This window comes from Lacerta agilis, chromosome 12 (assembly GCF_009819535.1).
Source record: "Lacerta agilis isolate rLacAgi1 chromosome 12, rLacAgi1.pri, whole genome shotgun sequence".
Lineage (NCBI taxonomy): Eukaryota > Metazoa > Chordata > Lepidosauria > Squamata > Lacertidae > Lacerta > Lacerta agilis.
The window spans coordinates 871,803-894,075 of record NC_046323.1 but is presented as its reverse complement, the minus strand read 5'-3'; the positions used below and the strand labels follow the sequence as shown (position 1 = coordinate 894,075).

Genomic DNA, 22,273 nt, shown 5'->3' with positions numbered 1-22,273 from the left:
TTGAACATGCGAAGCTGCAGCGGCCATTTTAGGTGAGGGCACTTGGGAAATTTTAAAATGCCTGAGTGTGTGCAGCGGCCATTTTAAGTGAGGGCACTGGGCACCTTATGGAGGCCTACTGCAGGCCTTGCTGTGGTTTTTTTACTGTAAAAGTGCACCCCCCACAAAGACCCCCTCCTCACAATTAACGGGCCCCATGCTCTACGCCATTAAAAAGAGCATTCTCCCCCACCCCAGTCCCAAAATTACACATCCCAGCGACAAAATCCCCTCAGAGCCGGTCTTACTCACTGCAACCTCTCAGGCAGCCTTGGGCTTATTTCGCTCCCGCATTTTTTTCCTCCCCCCTCTCTTCCGCAACTGCCCTGCCACCTGCTCCGTCTTTTCCCCACATTTCCACTAAGCAGTTTGTGTCAGAAAGTCCTTGGGTGTTTACAGATGGCAATTATAAAATGGTGGACGGGGCATTATTTGTCGGCGCAGGTCTGATGACATCAGCAGGCAATCCACCTTTCAATTGGACGCTGTTGGAGTCTTCATTCCTTTTGCTGGTGAGGTATAATAGGCGCGCCACTTTCCCCCCACTTTATCCTTTATTTTAGGTATGGCAGGTGTGGGTTTTTTTAATTTTTATTATGCCAGATCCTTCCTTGATGGTCAAGTTATGCTTTGTCCTAATTTGATGCTGTTTGGTGCAGCGGTTACGGAGAACATAGGTTTCCGGCGTACACGCAATGGGAACATTTATATACATATATAGATTTAAAACTTCCCTATACAGGGCTGTTTTTAGATGTCTTCTAAAAGTTGTATAGTTATTTATCTCCTTGACATCTGATGGGAGGACGTTCCATAGGGTGGGTGCCACCACCGAGGAGGCCCTCCGCCTGGTTCTTTGTAACTTCATTTCTCACAGGAAGGGACACACACACACACACACAGTATGCAATATAGGATCAGTTTGAGCATGTTTTGTGTCTACCTGTTGAAAGATATCAATTATCACAATACTAAGCTTTTCATGTTATAAACGGTAGGAAACAAACTGAAGTGGACCATATATGCTTGTCATGTAATCTTTATTTTGCATTCAAAATAATTTACATTCTAGGAAGGAAGGAAACCTGCAACAGAATGGAGCCTTGTGGAGTGCTCGCCCCCCCCTTTCCCCTTCCCACCCCCTCAACAGTCAGCCATCAAGCAATCCGTGACCATTGCTCACACTGTTCCCATTAGGCTGCTTGGGAGGTGTCCCCTCCCCACTTTAGGCTTAGGCGACTGACCATTGGATTACCGGTATTTAGATCTCTCTATCTGAGGGGCAGGGAGAGCTATTGTAATTTCTTGATTCTCATTAGAGACAAAGGGAGGGAAATTTTGTTTTGTGTTTTGTTTTTAATGGGAGAAATAGCAAAACAAAAAGGTGTTTCCATGCTGGTAGACTATACCTGCTGTCAATTTATGAAAATGACTGGTTCTGCTATCTGAGGCAATGGGTTTTTCTGCCAAGCATAAGGGAAGAATGCCAATGAGGTGAAAAAAACATATTTTATCCTGTACTTACTTAAGAGCAGCTAAACATGTGAATTTGTGGCTTGTTTAGTCAAAATGTCCAACTCTCTGTCACATCAAACAAGTGAAAACACAAGGCAGTTCAGAAAAGGTATAGTTCAGGATCCCTTTTATGGCTGCCAAATCCCTCACTTCCAATGAACCAACTGCAGGTCTGCCATAGGAAACGTGTGTGTGTGTGTGTGTGTGTGTGTGTGTGTGTGTGTGTGTGTGTTTCTGTGCACACACACACACACACACACACACACACACATTTTATATACCACCATTCATCTGAAGAACTCAGGGCAATTCACAGGATAAAAATATAGCATAAAAAGCACAAATAGTTAAAAGAAAAAGGAAACTAAACAATAACCCCCACCCCACCCCACCCCAAAAAAACCTCATTTAAAAGGTTGTAGAAGATTAATCAGCCCAAGGCCTGGTTGAAGGGGAATGTTTTTGCCTGGTGCCTAAAGGTATATGACCCCCAAGGGTCATCTAGTCCAATCCCCTGCCATACAGGAATCCTGCCCACAGCTGTCCTCGGGTGGGCTCAAGCCACCAACCTGCCAGTCAACAGCCGAGAGGGACAACACTACCCTGATGTCTATTTTGCAGGCGAGAACCTTCTCAAAGCTATTAACCTTCTGGATAGGGCTGCTTGTTTTGTTTTGTTTTTTTCACTTTGACATACTTTATACATTTATACAAGTAAAACTGATTAAACACTGGAAGCCTTAGTAATAAATGAAATTCAAATATAATTCTCCATAGTACAAAGTGTTTTTTCTTTTTGTTTAGGTTAGGAAGAAAATGGGTGAGAGGGGGAGGGTGGGAATGGTGAGTGAGGTGGGGTCAAGTACCAATGCTTCTATTATACACAGTGTGTGTGTGGGGGGGGGGGTTGTGTCAGCGTCACTTGTCTGGGTTCTCTTTACTCTTTGCTTGTTGTATTTCTTTGGTCTACATCCCAATCCCAAGGAAGGGCAGTGCCAAAGAATGCTCCAACTACCGCACAATTGCACTCATTTCACACGCTAGCAAGGTTATGCTTAAAACTCTACAAGGCAGGCTTAAGCAGTATGTGGACCGAGAACTCCCAGAAGTGCAAACATGCGCTGGATTATGGAGAAAGCTAAAGAGTTCCAGAAAAAAATATCTACTTCTGCTTCATTGACTACGCAAAAGCATTTGACTGTGTCAACCACAGCAAACTAAGGCAAGTTCTTAAAGAAATTTGAGTGCCGGATCACCTCATCTGTCTCCTGATAAATCTCTATGTGGGACAAGAAGCTACAGTTAGAACTGGATATGGAACAACTGATTGGTTCAAAATTGGGAAAGGAGTATAACAAGGCTGTATATTGTCTCCCTGCTTATTTAACTTATATGCAGAATTCATCATGCGAAAGGCTGGACTGAATGAATCCCAAACTGGAATTAAGATTGCTAGAAGAAATATCAACTACCTCAGATATGCTGATGACACAACCTTGATGGCAGAAAGTGAGGAGGAATTAAAGAACCTTTTAATGAGGGTGAAAAAGGAGAGCGCAAAATATGGTCTGAAGCTCAACATCAAAAAAACCCTAAGATCATGGAGGCAGTGAGAGATTTTACTTTCTTGGGTTCCATGATCGCTGCAGATGGTGACAGCAGTCAATAAATTAGAAGACACCTGCTTCTTGGGAGAAAAGCAATGACAAACCTAGACAGCATCTTAAAAAGCAGAGACATCACCTTGCCGACAAAGGTCCGTATAGTTAAAGCTATGGTTTTCCCAGCAGTGATGTATGGAAGTGAGAGCTGGACCATAAAGAAGGCTGATTGCCAAAGAACTGATGCTTTTGAATTCTGGTGCTGGAGGAGACTCTTGAGAGTTCCATGGACTGCAAGATCAAACCTCTGCATTCTGAAGGAAATCAGCCCTGAGTGCTCACTGAAAGGACAGATCCTGAAGCTGAGGCTCCAATACTTTGGCCACCTCATGAGAAGAGAAGACTTCCTGTTAAAGACCCTGATGTTGAGAAAGATGGAGGGCACAAGGAGAAGGGAATGACAGAGGACGACATGGTTGGACAGTGTTCTCGAAGTGACTGGCATGAGTTTGGCCAAACTGTGGGAGGCAGTGGAGGATAGGGGTGCCTGGCGTGCTCTGGTCCATGGGGTCACGAAGAGTCGGACACGGATAAACAACAAAAACAACAAATATATTTGGTGGTGAGAGAGGTTGGGGGTGGCCTAGGGTGTGGTTGGTTGTCTTTGATTGGCTGTAGTGAAACTTGTTTTTGTGTGTGAATGGGGTGGATGGGTGTTTTTGGAGCAGGCTAGCCAGATTGATTTGCATGCTGTTGGTGGGTTTTTGTTGCTGTCTTGTTGTTGTCTGGCTGTGTATGTGATAAAGGGTAACCATGCCGGGTGTCAGGTTGGTAGGCTCTCCCACACAAAGCTGTTTCTGACAATTTTATTACTTCCGATTTATTCAGCAATTAACGGCTCAGCATTAACTAATTCGTCACTTTTGGAGTCAGTTGCTGGACCTAGCAAGGTACCCTCCACCTCCTCCCCTCCCCTCTTCCTGTCATGTGCTTTTCAGGGCGCTCAATCTCCAGCTTTTTGGTGACTCTACTCCTCCTAGCCCTTCCCCCTCTTCTTCTTCACCCTGTTCTCTGTTACTTTCAGAATTGCTAGACTGCAATCCTGAGCGAGATAATTTTATCTCACTCTCACTGTGAAAAGGAGTCAGTTTCCTGACTTCCTCTTGAGGTGCCATGGAAGATGGCTGAAAATTCATTCACTCCGGCTCCCATGGGGTAATTAGAGGCTGAAATGGGCGTAATCAGCCTCCGAAAATCTTCCCAGGAGTATGGGAAGACACTGCCTCATCTTCAGTTGCCCAACAACACAGCTCCGAATTCGGAAGGAAGGAGGCGCTGTGGGGCACTGGATGCAAAGCCCCTGAGATAGTCTCGCTCTCCTGGATGCTGTCCCCATGAGCATCTCAAGTTCCATTTCTTAAGATGAAAAATTGGACTTAAGTTTTGGAAATGCGTCAAGCAAGGAGGGAGAAATTAATCTGCTAAACACCCATGTGGGAATGGAACTGAAATGGGGGCGAGCTCCTTTTATCATTGTACTTTGCTTCATTATATTACTTGGCAAACCCCCCAGGAGAACCATTTATTTACAGCAAGTGAGAATGGAAAATTTGGTATTCATGGACATAATATGGCTTTAAAAATAATAAACTGTGTGGAAATTAAAATATGATATAATTAAGGTTTTTGATCTTTGATCGTTTTGGAAGAGGATAAAAGATTCTTCAATTTGTAGATATCAGACAAAAGCAGGATCTCATTAGCAGCTGGAAGTCTTTCTGGATGGTTTCCTGGAATATCTGTTTGAGTTGTGTCGTAGTTTTTGGAAATCCGCCATATTGGAAATTAAACCCGATCCGCAGAATTATAAATAGTCATAGGGGGAGGTGAGCCTCTAATATGTGATTTAAGCATGGTCTGTGCTTTAAGCATGGTCTGTGTGAACCTGTTTAGTGTTGTGGGGATTTTCCTTAGTTTGTTTGGGAATGGGTATGCTGTGGTACGGGTATTTTCAATTGTGTCCCTCTCCAGGTGTATTGTTTTGTCTCATCTCATCTTCCAGGGTATACGGGATTATGTGGTGTACTTGGTTGGCGATGTAATATGCTCCTATGTTGGGGATTCCCCACCCTCCTTCTGAGGGAAGGTGCAGGTATTTGAGGCTTATTCTTGTTTTTGTGTGTGTGTGTGTGAGAAGATAAATGAGTGTAATGTTTTCTGTCATTTGCGAAGTTGGGCTGGGATAATCCAGATTTTTTTTGGGGGGGGTGTTGGAACAGGTAGGTTAATTTTGGGAGGATGATCATTTTGATCATGGCTATTTTGTATGAGAGAGTGAAGTTGGTGTTGTTCCATCTCCTCAGGTCTTTGTTGATTTGTCACCACAAGGGGTTATAGCCTTGGAGGTATAATTTATTGAAGTTTCTGGTTATTTGTACCCCTAGGTATCTGAATTTGCTGCGGCAAATTTTTATCTTGATGATGTTGGAGAATTCTTTTTGGGTATGAGGGTGGGTGTTGAAGCACATAGCCTCAGACTTTGCAAAATTTACCTGTAGGCGTGACACCATTGCAAATGTGTTGAGTTCTCTGATTAAGAAGGTTGCTGTGTTTATGAGGTCTGGTGTGTGACCATTAGATCGTCTGCAAAGAGCCTTAATTTATAGGTTCTGCCCAGGGGCGTCGCTAGCCACCGGGCTGCCGGGGGCGGCAAGCCCAGCGGCACCCATGGGGGCGGGGCGTCGCTCCGTGCGCATGACGTCATGACGCACGGAACAACGCCTCCGCGCGGGCCAGTTGGCCCATCCCTCTCCCGCTGCGCTCCATGAGCGGAGCCGTCCCGGGGAAAGGAGAGGGGTTGGGCCAGCGATTGGGGTGTCATTCCCCTCGCTGGCCTGCCCCTGTCCTTTCGCCCCGGGCTCCGCTCCCTGAGCCTAGCGGGCAGGGAGCGGAGCGGCGGCGCGTGGGAGTGGTGGGAGGGGCCGCCGCATGTCACCCCCACATGCCGCCGTTCGTTCCGTTGCCCCGGGAGCAGCAGCACCGCACAGTGTGCCGCTGCTGCTCCCACGGTGACAGAGCGAGCGGCGGTGCGTGGGGGTGACATGCGGCGGCCCCTCCCACCACTCCCCACGCACCACCGGTCACCCCGGCCGAGCGAGCACCCTGGCCGTGCAGCGCTGCTGCTCCCGGGGTGACGGAGGGAGCGGCGGCGCGTGGGAGTGGTGGGAGGGGCCGCCGCTTGTCACCCCACGCGCCGCCGCTCCCTCCGTCACCCCGGGAGCAGCAGCACCGCACACACCCGCCTAGGGGCGGCCCGCCCCCACCGCCCCCACCCTACGACGCCCCTGGTTCTGCCTTTTATTTCTACTCTCTTGATGTCTGTGGCTGCTCAGATTCGGATTGCTAGAGGTTCCAGAGCCAGGGTGCATAGGAAGGGAGAAAGTGGGAATCCTTGTTTTGTGCCTTTTTGGATTGCTATGGTATTAGAGTCCATACTGTTAGTCCTGCATTTTGCTGAGGCTTGGGAGTATATTTGTTTGATGGTTTGTAAGAAGTTGGGACCAAATTTTTATGTTAGTTAGTACTGTTAGCAGGTATTTCCACTCTAAGCAATCAAAAGCTTTGAAGATAATTGTCAGTGGGATTTGGTTGCCTTGCTGTGTTGAGGGGTGATACGAAGGCGACATAAACCCCTGAAAAGGCTTAAGAGGGGGGGGGGTCTTAAGCTTTAGGAGTACCAAGCGGGGCAGAAAAGGGGTTTCTCGATCGCTCCAGCACTGTTGAAAAAGTGACGGAGGAAGGGAGAACCTCAGCGCTTGGAACAGTGCATTCCCGGCTGTGACACGCCTCGAGACTCGAACAAACCAGCGCTAAACTTCTCTGAAGAGTGGAATTGAAGTTACAAATACTGCTCTTCAGTAATTTTACATAACGGGGCCCGTCCCAGTCAAGAGATTTCTGGGGGCTGCAGAAGTATGTTTCCAGTGGGAAGAGGAAATTCCCAAGGATAAGTGCACTAGGCCCTGGAAAAAGCAGAATGTTGGCCAGTACCCAAATTGCCCATTTACTGTGTTATTAGCTAATGTGTCAAGCCTCACAAATCTTAGTGACCCCTGGGCAATATGGGAATCATAGCAACATTCTGTTGGGAAATAGTGTAAAAGGACAGAATGTGAATTTCAAGATTTCCTGGTATTGCCCATATTGTCACTGCCCTGCAGAAGTCTGTGTACCAACCTCAGGTACTTTGTGACTTGTCAGCAGGAATCTACTGGGTAAGTGGAACATGGGCAGGTAAATTGCTTCCTCCATGATGGGATGGAACCTGTACATTGGCCTTTGATTTTCCAGCAGGGTTCCATCAATTAACCCCACCTCAGCACAATGTGAAAAAAAGTGCAGTGATTGTCACAGAAGGGGATTGGTTTCCTGCAATAACATTCCCTGACCTAGGAGTAGCCTGATCTATTCATACGATCCTGGATTTGTCTAAGGGAATGGAGTGCTTAGCAAACAGCACTTACAAGGCCATAATTGGACTCCAGACAGAAATAGATTCTTTGGGGGAAATAGTTTTACAGCAGCAACTAGAATGTATCAATCAGACTTGTGCTTTCCATGTTAATGAAAGCAGAGAAATAGAGATGCAAATAAGATATGGGAAGTAGGGGCTCAGCTCAGAGCATGGAGAATGGAAGGATCTAGTTGGGCTTCATGGTGGAAGTCTCCCTGGTCACAGCTCCCTGAGTTAAAACACTATTAGCAAGCATAGCAACGGGGCTGTTGTTATTCCTTGTGATTTGTATCTGCTTTCCCCTATTGTTGCAATACTGTTCTCGCTTCATGCCTCAATGCCCTCAGCTTCCACCAGTCCAGGTAATGACACTGGAACATCTTCTGGGTGAAGGAACCTATGCAGGGACAAGTTGGCTTCTGTTCCTGCCTCTTCTCTTTTGCTGTGCCAAGAGAAGCCGACAATGTCCTCTAGTGGCTGGCAGGAAGCAGAGCTGGAGATAAAGCCTAGTGCGCAGCGAAAGGAAACCTAGGAACTGCTGTGTGTGTATGTGGGGGGTGGGGTGGGGTCGGAAGTCATATTAGATGAAGCAAAGGATGAACTGTTTTGGTATGCAAGAAGTGTAAATTGTCTTTAGTTCTCTTTTGGAATGCCTTGGTCTTTTTTGTTCTGTAATTTTTTTTATATATTTGAAAACCAGTAAAGCATAAAAAATACAATTAATCCAGAATGTGGCAGGGCCCTCTCGGTAGTGGCACCCACCCTGTGGAACACCCTCCCACAACAACTATCTGACTTTTAGAAGACATCTGAAGGCAGCCCTGTTTAGGAAAGTTTTAATGTTTGGTGTTTTATTGTGTTGGAAGCTGCCCAGAGTGGGGAGGGCGAGGCCTGGAGTGGTGGACGGATGGAAAGATGGACTCCAGCAGCAAAAGCTGCAGAATGGCCTCCTGGGTGGTGGCCTTGCTCCCTGTTTCCTTGGGTGGTGGTGGTTGTCATTCTGTGTGCCTTTATACATGGAAATTGTCTTGTGTACTTTCTGGCGAGTTTTATTTATTGTCCATTGTGGCTTCTATTGTGGTTGCAATGGTGCAACTCTTGCCGTGCTGTAAGCTGCCTGGAGGACTTTTCACTGTGGAAAGGTGGCATACAAAGAAGATGAAGATGAAGACATGCATTTTTAGGCTGAGGTACATGAAGGGCAGCAGGTCAGCCTAAAGCCCATCAATCGCGATACAGATACACCATCATCGGGTGGGGGGCTTGCGCGCCCGACGCGCCCTGAGGACTCCGGCTCCCAGCATCCTCTAGCGCCGCGAGGGGAGCCCGGCCAGGGCATGGGGTCTCCGGCGCCCCGGCCTCGCTGCCCGCGACGCAGCCGCCCCTGCCTTGGTCAAGGTCTCCTCCCGGGCTCCCTACCTCGGGCGCGCGGGCGGAGCAGAGCCGGCTAGGCCGCCCGGCGGGGCCGTGACGCAGAGATGACGCTACCGTGACGCGACTCCTCGGCGGCGCCCGACCCGGAAGCGGAAGAGACCGAGGGGCTGCCTTGGCCTGTGTGGAGACGAGGCCGCCGGGCCCTGCCTGCCTGACGGACTGTGCGAGTTGCGCGCCATGGGGCCGGTGAGTCGCCACGGGGCCCGTCGCCTGGGGGGCCGAGGCGAGGCTGGAGTCCGGCCGGGAGCGGGAGGCGGCGCGGGGCCTGGCAGGGAGGGAAGGCCCGGAGGAGGCGGCGGCGGGGACGGCGCGGGCCTGGCCGGGGCTGTGGCGCAGCCAGAGAGAGAGAGAGGCCGGGGCGCGCGCGGGCTTCCGCCGAGGGGAGGGCGGGAGTTGGCCGGGGCCGCTTCTCCTCCTCCTCCTCCCCCCCCCTCCGGAGTCTGGTGGCGCAGGAGGACCGCGAGGGGTCGGGCGGCGAGGGAGGCCAGGAACCGGCGTCTCCTCCCGCTGCCAGCGCCGCCGGCGAAGGCCTCGCGGGAAACTGGCCTTCGCTCGCGGGAGCCTCCCTCCGCCCGCCCCCCCCCCGAGTTTCCCTCGGACCCCGGAGCTTCCCTCGCGGAGAACGGAAGGGCTTCGGTCGGGCGCCTTCTTGACCCAGGCAGGAGCCATCGGGGCCCCCGGGCCTCTTGGAAAGCCCTCCCTGGGGATGCGGGAAGGGTGCGCGCTGTGGCCTCCCCTTAGGGACCCCCCCCACTCCCCCTCTGTTGGTGACTCCAAGGCTCCCGTCTCAGCTGCGCCCACCTTGGGATCCCCTTTGCTCCGCCTCCCTCCCTCGCGCAGAGATCCCTTTCCCCCTCGAAACCCGCCGCGTTGCTCGTTCTGTCCGCCTGTTCCTTAGGCGCGCGCTCCCTCCGCTTCGCAGTCGCTTTGTGGTGGACAGGAAGGAAACACGACTGCTTAGATTTCGCTTCCCTAAGGAAGCAAGCGCATCTCTGCAAGCGCAATTGCTCTTAAATTTGCTAATAATTCATTTCATTGAATCCCTGCTCTAACTGTCCTAATACGTAGCTGTATTTTGAGAGAGAATATTGATGTTTGCAACCTCATCTGCCAGACACCGTAATCAAGAGTGCGGGCTATGAGACTGGTGAGGAGAAAGCTACACTGTACTGTGCTATTTTAGGATTATGTTCTTTTAAAAGTGTTCCCGTTTAAAGTTTTTCATACAAACCCCTGAAATTTGTCGTATTTCAATAATGAAACAAAATTAGTCAGTATACATGTTATATGTACCCTATCTGAATAGATAGCATGGGGAAATTTCATGGTTTGTTAGCGATTACAAGTTTGATTATAGCGCATTGATTTCTGTAGTATGAGAAAACAAAAGTATGAGGCTTTGGTTTTTTTACTCAGCCTAACGAACATCACAGGGTTGTTGCAAAGACAAAATGGATAAGTGAGGTGATTATGTGATTATGTAAATGACACTGATTAAATTAAATTGTAAACAGCGAAACTCAGTATTGCATGGTTTGTTACTGTGGTAAAACGTTTGCATGTAACTTGCATTCAGTCTCTAGTTTGCACTTCTGTATTAAGTGTGTGTGTGTGTGTGTGTGTGTGTATGATGCTAGTGCATTTTGGAAGAACTTGACACCTGGCAGGAGAAAACGAGGAAGTGCATACTCCTAAGTAGGTTAGTGGGATAGTGAAACTATTTCCTGATCAGAGAAATTGGGTGAAATCTAATTGCAAGCTTGATTAGGGATGTCACTTGCATAAAAGCATGAACTGGGGTAGTATTAACTGCCACCTCCAAAATGTGCTTCTTGTTCACTGCATATGAATTTTTTTTGCCAAAATGGTATTGTGATAGAGACGTGCTTTACCTAAACAAAGTACAACATAAAATGTCTCATCAGCATCTTGAGTTGGGTGTAGAAGTGTAGCTCTGTGGTTGGTGGACTGTAAATAAATTATATTGTCATAGAAGAGTATCTCGGTAGAAACACCAGGGGAAACATGTATATATAATGAAATGTGTGCTATTTTTCTTCATAAATACCTCTTTATTACAGACACTTGTTCTTGGGGTACTTTATAATCAATTCCTATATTGTTTTGCTCAAAACCTGCTCTGAGGAGTGTTAAATGACTTGTTTACAAGCTATTCTTTTTTTTATTTGTGAATTAAATAATTGCTCCTTTTTCTACAGTGGATCAAGTGTTAGCATAATTTTGCAAATGATCACATTGATTGTAATAATTGGGAGAACCCTTCTGTGAGATGTAATAATACTCTCTGAATACACTGTCAAGTAGGTCAGGGCCTGTGGGTCTGAGTCATGGTATATGTGTTCAGAAGGAGACTCAGAAACACAAATCAGTTGAACACAAAACAGTAGCTAGAAAGGGTTTTCTTTCATTGCTCTGCTACACGTTTTCTGTATTCAGATGAGTTCCTTCTTTATAAAACTATGTGCAAATAAGAAATAAGACACCAATATTGAAGTACTTTAATGCTTTCTTGTGTATAACAGTGCAACATAGGCTACTGGATCTACTAGCATGACTCCTTTTGACCTTACCAGTTCTTCTGCATCTTCTCCTCTCTTGGTTTCTTCATTTCATTTCACTTTTTTAAAGTTTCCATTTTTGTGTCTGAAGCATGGTGGATATTCCATCTGTTTCAGCATTAAAAATATATGTTACTGGCAGTGGTTTACAATCTCTTGGATCTAAATTAGGTTGGTTACCTATTTAAATAAATATTGCTTATATGAGCTGTAATAGATTGATCAAATTTACGTGAATGTGTGTTTAATAAAGTAATTGCATTGAAGAAGACGCAAGCTTTGACTGTGGTGAAGTATAAATGGACAATAGAAAATATATTCCATTTTCTGAGACAGCACCGACAGTTTTTGTAAATACAGTCAAACCTTGGTTCTTGAATGTAATTCGTTTCAGAAGCCTGTTCGACTTCCGAAATGTTCGACAACTGAGGCGTGGCTTCTGATTGGTTGCAGGAGCTTCCTGCACTCAAGCAGAAGCTGTGTTCGGCTTCCAAAAAATGTTCAAAAACCAGAACATTTACTTCTGGTTTTCAGCATTTTCTGCGTTTGGGAGCTGAAACGTTCCAAAACGGAAGTGTTTGGGAGCCAAGGTTTGACTGTACTTTAAAAAAAACAAAACAAAAAAACCAATATTTTCTTAAATAAAAGGGGTTGCTCTATACCAGGGGTCGGCAAACAAAGGCCCGCGGGCCAGATCAGGCCCAATTGCCTTCAGGATCCAGCCCACAGACTGTCCATGGATAGGCATGGGGATTCTGTTTGGGCTGCACCATTTCCCCCCTGCGCTATTTCACCACCCTGACACACACCGCGGTGGCGCCTCCTCCCTCCCTCCTGGATTCTCCCCGCCCTGCCTAGAGGAGGAAGGGAGCTACCCTGTTTCTCCTAAAATAAGACATAGCCATAAAATAAGCCATAGCAGGATTTCTATGCATTTGCGAAATATAAGCCGTTCCCCAAAAATAAGCCATACCCCGAAAATAAGCCATAGTGATGTGGTACCTCCCATTAAAACAGCCTGGGGAGGCGTGGCTATGTAGCGTACCGATGCGACACGGTTAAAATAAGACATCCCCTGAAAATAAGCCATACTGTGTTTTGTTGAGTGAAAAAAAAAAATAAGACGGTGTCTTATTTTCGGAGAAACACGGTAGCTGAGTGCCATTTTAAGCAGCCAGTCTCTGGAGCCAGCCCTTTTGTGCTGCTCATCTTCCCTTCGCTGCTGCCACTGCCCTGGTGCTCCTGTGGGCCAGAGAGTGGAGTGGATGAGCTCACTCTGCCTACCCACGAGAAGCAGCAGTGGCGGCAGTGGCAGCCCCTGGGAAGGTAAGTGCAGCGGCTGGGGGTGGAGAGGAAGACTACTTGCCCCCCTCACCGCCACAAGGTCTGAGGGACAGTGGACTGGCCCGCTGCTAGCAAGCCAGGAGGACTCTCCAGCGTGCCCCCCATTTCTGGGATCCCAGCACTGCATATATGTGTGGTCATGTGCAAATAGAGTATGCGCAAATGGGGATTTGCCTGTGCTTCTAAATCAGTCATTCTGTTAATACTAGTGGAAGTTTTGTAATTCTGTTCATTGATGCTAAAAGTCACATGCACGTCCATCGATGCCATTGTTCAAAACCCGCTCTTTATGACAAAGAACTTGAATGGTAAAGCAATCTTAGGCTGCTCCTCTTGTACAAGCTGATAAAATCCCAAGTGTGAGCCCTATGCTAAAATTGGTTTAAAAATTAACAGCACGAAATTATGCATGTTTCCTGAGAAGTATGTCTCAGAGGACTTAGTGTCTAGTAAGTGTGTGCAGGATTGTAGCCTTGTATGCATATAACGGAGGCAAACTTGACAATGGACAATCTGTAGAAAGGTGTTCAGCTTCAAATTGGATAGGGACTGTGTGTGGAGATTATTGCATTGCGGTTTGACTGGATGGTCCTTGGGATCCCTCCCAACTACAATTCTATGACTCAAACCAGTGTGCGTATTGTCAGAGACACTTGGATTCTGACTCTTCATTGAACTCCCTTTGCATAAAATGTGTGCTGTCTTCCTTTGCAAATTCTCCTTTATCCTGGGTAGCCCATATACCCTTATGAAGTGTGAAAACGTGGGAAAGGGTGAGATTGGAACCTAATCCGTTGGTGAACAGAACAGTGTATTGGCGGGGTGTCAATTGAGCAGCAAAGCTCCCAATTATCAGGACACTATTAGCTCCCCCTCCCCCATTAATGTAATTAAGAATGCCCTCTTTATATTATTCCAGGATGAACACTGTTAGTTAATAATGTTCCTTAATTTTCTGGTGCATTTAAAATGTGAAATTATATGTTGTCTCTCGCTTTTAAAGTAGGCTGCACTGAGAAAAAATGTGGCAAGCAACAAATCTTATAAATAATAGAGAGAACCTTTTTGTAGAAAGTAGCAAGCAATATAGATATGACTACTTCTCTAACTTAACTGCATAGCCTGCTGTGTTCAAAAGGCATTAGATTGCATGTTAGGCTTAATATACATGGCCTTGGTATTCATACTGTTCTACACAGTATCATGTGAGCTTGTACATGCAGTTCTGAAATCAGAGAAGTATTGCTCTGCTTCTAGTGTTGTTCCCCACCCCCTTTGGGGGCAGAAAAAAGAAAAACATACAGCACTCAGTTGTTTTAAATGACTTTCTGAATCCATAACCAAGAGTCTGATAGCACATAACAGGTGTCCCTTAAAAGAAATATCAGTTAAGCCTTGAGAAGTGTTCTCTAAAACTGAATTCTGATTGTCTTCTGTATATTAAGTTTGGTTCTGGAGTCTTGCATTCCAGTCTAAGCTACAGATGCCTTACATAGGCATCAAGCACATAGGATATTTCATTCTGTATTTTCTAAACAAGGGTTTGAAGTGTATGTTCACTTTTCCTAATGTATATGTTCCAGGGATAGTACCTAAAGCCAAAATCGCATATAGTCAAGACGCATTAGGTACAATGGCGGTTGGAATGCCAATGTTTTATTTCTTGGATGCTCCCCCCTTTAATTTTTGTTTTAATTCCCACAAACACATAAAGATGAATGTGCACAAGTGAAAGGTATATCAGTTTTGAGTGTACTGTACTTCATCTCCCTTGTTAATATTCTAATGTTTAATGCTGGCCTCAAACATCCCAGAGGAAGAAAGAAATACAAATAAGTTGAATAGGAGTAATATCTATGTAGCTTAACTTTTTTAAAACAATAGCATTGAATGCAGGTATAACTTGGTTATGATAGTATTATATAAGCACTCCTCTGAAATGCGGTTTACATGTGTTTCTGTGATAGGTTTATATACAGTATGTTCATGGAATTTAGTAGAGGGTTTATTCAGGAGAGCTCTTCCTTCCTATATCTGTATCCAGTAAGTGTTTACCGGTAACTGTGGCATTTAATTGGTGATGTCTTAACTCTTACCTAGCCTTTGGTGAAGTGTCATTGCACACTTGTGGTACAGTATTCAGAATCAGAAACCTAGTGGTTAGTATTTTAATATTTGTTGGAAGCCGCCCAGAGTGTACAAATAAATTATTATTATTATTACTAAGAAATACAGCAAAAATTATCTATCTATCTACACATGACCTACAGGGGAGGGTTCTAACTCTGTTTTTATACCTTTTAAAAACAAAATAGAGGGTGGTGGACTTTTTTTTTAAGTTTACTGATTTTTATCTGAAAATGTGATAACCACTCTTCTGTTACTCTCGGTTGACTTGCTAATTTGAATTTTGAACTTCACGCTATGACAGTGTGCCTAATGGGCTGAATTAATTATAAAATTCAAATTAACAGAGTTCTTTTTCCACACCACTGAATTTCCACATCAGGCTGAAATTTAACGTTGTAAGAGAGTGACTAGTTACCCAGTCAAGAAGACAAATTTTTGTAACACTTTATTAGAATAGCAAGCTCTCTATTACAGAAAATAGAAGCTGTCTAACAAAAGATGTTAACTAGCATGCAAGGATACCTCCAGAACCAAGAAGGACCCTGAGCTGTGTGTGACATTTGTTTTGGTTTAGGCTAACTCCCCAAAGTTACAAGGCCTTTTAAGGGAAACCAGCTTTTACAAGATCCAAGAGGCTTACATTTGTCTCAGAAAGGTGTCTCTACCTATGTTATGCTTAATGTCATTGTGTTTCATGTTCTTTAAATATCTAGCAAAGGCAACAAGATTTTGTATCTTGCAGAAATAAGACATTTGCACCTTGTTCTGATGGCTGGCTACAAACGGTCTTAGATTCTTGTATTGCAAGGGATTGGACAAGATGACCCCCAGGATCACTTCGAACGCCGCAATTCTATGATTCTAACTACAGAGAAACCTAATAGGTCTCACCTTATTTATTTAAAGCATCTATATACTTTCTGGACACGGCCCTGGAGAAAGGAGCGGAACCACTGTATAACAGTGCCCCCAGCTCCTAGCCCATCTAGACCAGTGTTTTTCAACCTTTTTGGGGCAAAGGCACACTTGTTTCATGAAAAAAATCACGAGGCACACCACCATTAGATAACAATAATAGTAGCAGTAGTAATAATAAAAATGATAATTCTTCTCATGTCTGAATTGAGCATGTGAAGATGGCGCACCTTGCCCTGCCCCCACCAGGCTAATAATAATAAATAACAACTATAGTACTAGTCAGGACTCTCCCCCCAGCCACAGGAGCTCAGTTCTGGCACCTCTCAGGTGGGCGCCTTCGCCATTATAAGAGAACGAGGGAAGGCGTCCGTGATGAGTTCCAGGCTCCAGCACCTCTTTTTCTAGAAAAATAGCATTGGTAGTACAGTAGTAGTAGCAGTAGTAATAATAATAACGATGACAACAAATCGCCTCATGTCTGAAGCGAGCGTGTGAGGAGAGTGCGCCTTTTCTCCCGCTCCCCCGGCGGCGGGACCCTCGGCTCTGCCAGCCCCGCAGGTGGCGGTGCTTCGTCCCTGTCCTGCTCACCTGGCAGGCCGTCACCTCCCTGTCGTCGTGCGAGGCGACCGGCGGAGCCTGCCCGAGGCAGCAGAGGTAGAAGGTGGTGTCGTAGCGGCGGCCGCCTCGCCCCGCATGGCCCACGGGGGTCAGCCAGTTGCTCCACTCGCGCAGCGCCCAGATGTTGGGCACGCAGCTCAGGTGTCGGCACAGCTGCAAGAAGCTGCCGGGCTGCCGCTGCACCCGCAGCCGCCACTCAGCCAGTTCCGAGGACGGCGGGAGGCGCTCGGCTGGCAGCAGGCGGGCCGGGCCCGCGGTGGTAGCGGCGGCGGCGGCATCAGCCACTGGGCCGGGCAGTACCAAGAGGACTCCGGCTTCTTCGAAGGCCTCGCGGATGGCGCAGAGGCGGAAGGCCACGTCTCCCGGCAGCGGCGAGCCCAGCTCCGGGCGCTCGGCGGTGAAGAGCGGCGCCCTCGGGCACTCGCCCTGCACCGAGCCCAGTCCGCAGCGCGGCCCGCCTGGCAGCAGCTGCAGCCAGTCGGACGAGAAGTCGGCCGCGTCCGCCACGCCGCCTGCGAAGACGTGAGCACTGGGCAGGAAGGCGCTCCGCGGGCTCCACCACAGGAGGAGCAGCTCATAGTCGAAGGCGCCCGCCGCCGCCGTGGGCCGAGAGGGAGACGCGCCCGGCCCACCTGCCACTAGCAGCAGCGTCGCCACCTCCCGCCAGTGCCGCAACCGCCAGCCCATGTTTTCCCATGGAACACCAGGCAATATCTCGCGGCACACTAGTGTGCCGCGGAACAGTGGTTGAAAAACACTGATCTAGACGGTCCAGAAGGATGTTATGATCAGTGGTGTCAAAGGCCGCTGAGAGATCCAGCAGAACTAGGAAACAGCTCTCACCTTTGTCCCTAGCCCGCCGGAGATCATCGACCAGCGCGACCAAGGCAGTTTCAGTGCCATGATGAGGCCTGAATCCCGATTGGAAGGGATCCAAATGGTCCGCATCCTCCAGGTGTGCTTGGAGTGGTTCAGCAACTACCCGTTCAGTCACCTTGCCCAAGAATGGTAGATTTGAGACTGTGCAATACTGTAGTTGGCCATATTGGCCAGGTCTAAAGATGTTTTTTTAAGAAGCGGTTTAATGACCGCCTCTTTCAGCAGGTCTGGGAAGAGGGAAGCATTCACCACCCCGCGGAGCCTTTCGCCCAGCCCTTCCCGGCTTGCTTTTATTAGCCAGGATGGGCAAGGATCAGGGAGACAGGTGGTTGGTTTCACTCGTCTCCACATCCTCTTGAGGTAACAGATTGGAATTGATCCCATGAAACATGACTAGACAGGGCTCCAGCACTCTCCTGCCCCAGCCCTGCTCCCACGGTGGAGTCTACCTCCTTCTGAATCTGAGCGACGTTATCTGCAAAAAACTTTGCAAAAGCATTGCAGGAGATCTTAGGGTCCCTACCAGGCCCCAGTGACGCAGGTGGTTCTGATTGATTGCGAACCACCTGGAAGAGTCTCCTGCTGCTGTTTTCTGCAGATGCAGTAGCAACAGTGAAAAAGGTCCTCTTCGCCGTTGCCATTGCCACTTGGTAGGCTCGAAGTTGAGCTCTAGCCCATGTCCAGTCTGATTCAGAATAAGTTTTCCGCCACCGGCGCTCTAGCCATCTCAGTGACTGTTTCATCACCCTCAGCTCCGGGGAAAACCACGGGGCTGTCCAGGCTCCATGCAATCAGAGAGGGCGCTTCGGAGCCAGGCAGTCAATAAAGGTAAAGGGACCCCTGACCATTAGGTCCAGTCGTGTCCGACTCGGGTTGCGGCGCTCATCTCACATTACTGGCCGAGGGAGCTGGCTTACAGCTTCCGGGTCATGTGGCCAGCAAGGCAAAGCTGCTTCTGGTGAACCAGAGCAGCACAGTGAAACGCCGTTTACCTTCCCGCCGGAGCGGTACCTATTTATCTACTTGCACTTTGATGTGCTTTCAAACTGCTAGGTTGGCAGGAGCAGGGACCAAACAACAGGAGCTCACCCCGTCGTGAGGATTCGAACCGCCGACCTTCTGATCAGCAAGCCCTAGGCTCTGTGTTTTAATCCACAGTGCCACCCACGTCAATAGCCCTGGTTAACTCCACATTCCAGTGGGCCACCAAGGAATCAGCTGAAAGGCCATCAACATGGGATAAAACATCCCCAACCACTCTCTGGAAGTCAATTGGATCCATTAAGTAGCGGGGGTGGACCATCCGAATTGGTCCCATCTCCCGGCAGAGGGAAAGGGTCGTGGAGAAGTCCAGTTGCACCAGGAAGTGATCTAACCGTGGCACTTCTTTTGTTTCGCTTTTACGTAGTGTCAGATCACCAAGTTGGGCCAAACTTGTTCAGGGACAGGCCCATGGAGGCCATGCTTTGCACGAAGTCCCGAGCGGCTCCTTGTAAGGTCGTGTCGGCATGGATGTTAAAATCCCCTAAGGCAACCAAGCTAGGTGTCTCCAGGAGCACATCCGCCACGACCTGAAGCAGCTCGGGCAGGGAATCCTTGGTGCAGCGGGGAGGTCGGTACACCAGTAGGAATCCTGTACTGCCCCTATTGCTCAACTTCCAGAACATGCACTCCGAGAACTGGGTCTTCCCAATAGGATGCCTGGTGCAAACTAATGACTTCCTAAAAATCACTGCAACCTTTCCTCCCCGCCCACAAGGCCTGCGTTGCTGTGCGTAAGAGAAACCTGGTGGACAGGCAGTGGCAAGAACAGGCCCATCTGCTTCGTCCAACCAGGTCAAGTCCTCCATCCATGATCAAGTCATGGATGGCAGTGGTCTTATGGATCATTGACCTGGCATTGCACAGCAGCACCTTCAGGTCGTGTGGGTATCCCTTGCTGATTCTAGTATCCATCTGTTCAGGACCAGGCCCGGAGGCAGGGATAGTCCTCAAACAACGACTGAACCTGCCTCCTCGGTAATGACATGGTCTGGTCTTAGCATAACTCTACATACGCTACAATAGACAGGTTGGGCTCCTGCCTCGTTACTCATGAGTCACCACCACTCGGACCTTACACATATGTTTCAAAGAAGCATTATCCTTATTTCATCTCTAACAGCATGTTGTCTTAGTTCCTTTCTGTACAAATGTTATGAAGTCCAATAGATTCTAAATATTGTTTTCTGTTGTATAAGATGCAATTTAAAATCTACTGACAACTTTGCTACTGAAACTATAACATTCACCCATATAGAAGCCTCCAATTCTTTATTTCATTCGTTTCTCCGAGTCTGCTTGAATTGTTAATACCAAGCAGGGCTATTTTTCAGGGAGAACTCGCCAGAACTCAGTTCTGGCACCTCTATGGTGGGTGCAAGTGGCATTCTAAGAGAAAGAGGGAGCCGTTCATGGTGAGTTCCTGCACCTCTTTTTCTATAAAAATAACACTGATGTTGTTGTTGTTCAGTCGTTCAGTCGTGTCTGACTCTTCGTGACCCCATGGACCAGGGCACGCCTATCCTTCACTGCCTCTCACAGTTTGGCCAAACTCATGTTAGTAGCTTCGAGAACACTGTCCAACCATCTCATCCTCTGTCGTCCCCTTCTCCTTGTGCCCTCCATCTTTCCCAACATCAGGGTCTTTTCTAGGGAGTCTTCTCTTCTCTGATACCAAGTATCAATAAAAGATAGCCACCGGCTTTTTAGTCTCATATGATTTAGCCAATTGTTCTAATTTCTGTGGATGCCCACAAGTTCTAGTGTTATATTATTTCAAGCAAGTGTTAGAAACTGAGATATAAAAGCTAGGCGCCAAATGGCATCTGAAACCTAGCTTTCAGTCGCCACGACCATATGTCTCGGCGTGTTTCTTTTTACACTTCAGTATTACAAAGTAATTGAAGACAAAATGGGGGATTTAGCTGAAGATGGAATAAATGCTGTGCACAAAAGACAAGTTCTTTTAAAACAAACAATCAAGTGAAAAAGTAGTCTAGGAGAAATGTGACTGCAGTTTCATTCTAGCAAAAGTAAAAACCAATCTTTTATTTAATTAGAGTGGGTAGTTTGCCAAAACCTGTGTCTTTATAAATTTGTGAACAACTTTGCATAGATAATTTATTCAGTTCTTTTTGCAATTTGTGCTATTTGGAGGGTTGTAACCAGCCATAGCAAACCAGGTTGGGCACAGAGCACAGTGGGGCTTAAGTTTAGGCACGAATAGGACAGTAGCATCCAGTGAACTTCATGGCTGAGTGGGGATTTGAACCCTGGTCTCCCAGATCCTAGTCCTGCAGAAACTAACCCAGGGGTAGGCAACCTAAGGCCCGTGGGCCGGATGCGGCCCAATCTCCTTCTCAATCTGGCCTGTGGACGTTCCGGGAATTGGCATGTTTTAAAATGAGTAGAATGTGTCATTTTATTTAAAATGCATCTCTGGGTTATTTGTGGGGCCTGCCTAGTGTTTTTACATGAGTAGAATGTGCTTTTATTTAAAATGCATCTCTGGGTTATTTGTGGGGCATAGGAATTCGTTCATTTCTTTTTCAAAATATAGTCCAGCCCACCACATGGTCTGAGGGACAGTGAAAAAGGTTGCTGACCCCTGCACTAACCACTCACTGTGAAGAACCTTTTTCTTTCAATTTGCAAAGTCACAACTTCTGTGATAGGTGGAGCTGCCAGTGAGGGGCATTGTCTCATTCTGTCCATTCATGCCCACATCATGTGATTCTTTTCAGTTCTAATGTTTCTATTTCTGTAAAGGAAAGCCCTTCCCGTTAAATGGTGCAGGAGCACTCACACAGAGACTGTTAACCTGCTGCCTCCCATGTTAGGTTTGCTGTGTTAGCAGCACCATAGTGACATCTCTGGGACACAAGCCGGGGCAGGGTGTATGGAGGCCCTGTCAGCCAAGGGTCCAACCGCATTCCTAATTTGGTGCTACTGTATTACCATCTGAATCTACCGTATTTTCTGGCATATAAGACGACTGGGCGTATAAGACGACCCCCAACTTTTCCAGTTAAAATATAGAGTTTGAGATATACTCGACCGCAGATTCTCCACCCGGTGTATAAGACGACCCCCGACTTTTGAGAAGATTTTCCTGGATTAAAAAGTAGTCTTATACGCCGGAATATACAGTACATAATGGGTTGAATCCCGAGTTTCTTAACTGGAGTTCTCCTTGTGGAATAGGACACTTGGCGTTTGGTAGCCCCTGAAGAGGGTTTGGAGGGACGCTAGAATAGAGTGCAGAAGGCTAAGGGTAGCAAAGCTGCCGGCCTCTCCTCCCTGCCCTAGAATTCTGTCCCTAGAATTGCATCCATCATAAATGGGTAGGTGGCAAGTTTGTATTTTAAGTGCTTTTTGTTGGAGTTGTAATAAAGTACTGAATAGAGGAGAGTCAGGATAACCAGGTATTAAATGATTCTCTTTCAGGAGTTGTTTTCAGCTTTTTATTTTATTATAAAGAAATAGATAAAACTAGGCTTGTAAAATGGTCAGTTGCTTAGCTGCTTGCAGCTAATACAAATTATTCCTAGGTAGCCAAGCAAGGATATTTAGTAAACAGAATGCTGGTTTGCTTCATGCTGCTTAGTAACTTATTTAATGCTGCCCATTTGAGTACTCTTAAGTTGCATGAATAAATATTG

The 22,273-nt window shown here is 47.2% G+C and overlaps 2 protein-coding genes across 2 annotated transcripts in view; one reads left to right on the top strand and one right to left on the bottom strand.

The window, feature by feature from the left end:
- Positions 1 to 9,272: 9,272 nt before the first annotated feature.
- CUL1 (cullin 1) overlaps positions 9,273 to 22,273 on the top strand; it is a 47,866-nt gene continuing 34,865 nt past the window's right edge. The window contains exon 1 of the mRNA XM_033164864.1: positions 9,273 to 9,288. The gene's annotated coding sequence lies outside the window, so the exon portion shown is untranslated. The remainder of the gene's footprint in view (positions 9,289 to 22,273) is intronic.
- On the bottom strand, positions 13,669 to 17,378 carry LOC117055930 (nucleoside diphosphate-linked moiety X motif 19-like). The gene is made up of 2 exons (XM_033165880.1): positions 16,662 to 17,378; positions 13,669 to 13,770 (listed from the first exon to the last, which is right to left on the bottom strand). Exons 1-2 carry the CDS (start codon positions 17,376 to 17,378, stop codon positions 13,669 to 13,671), a joined length of 819 nt encoding a protein of 272 aa, XP_033021771.1.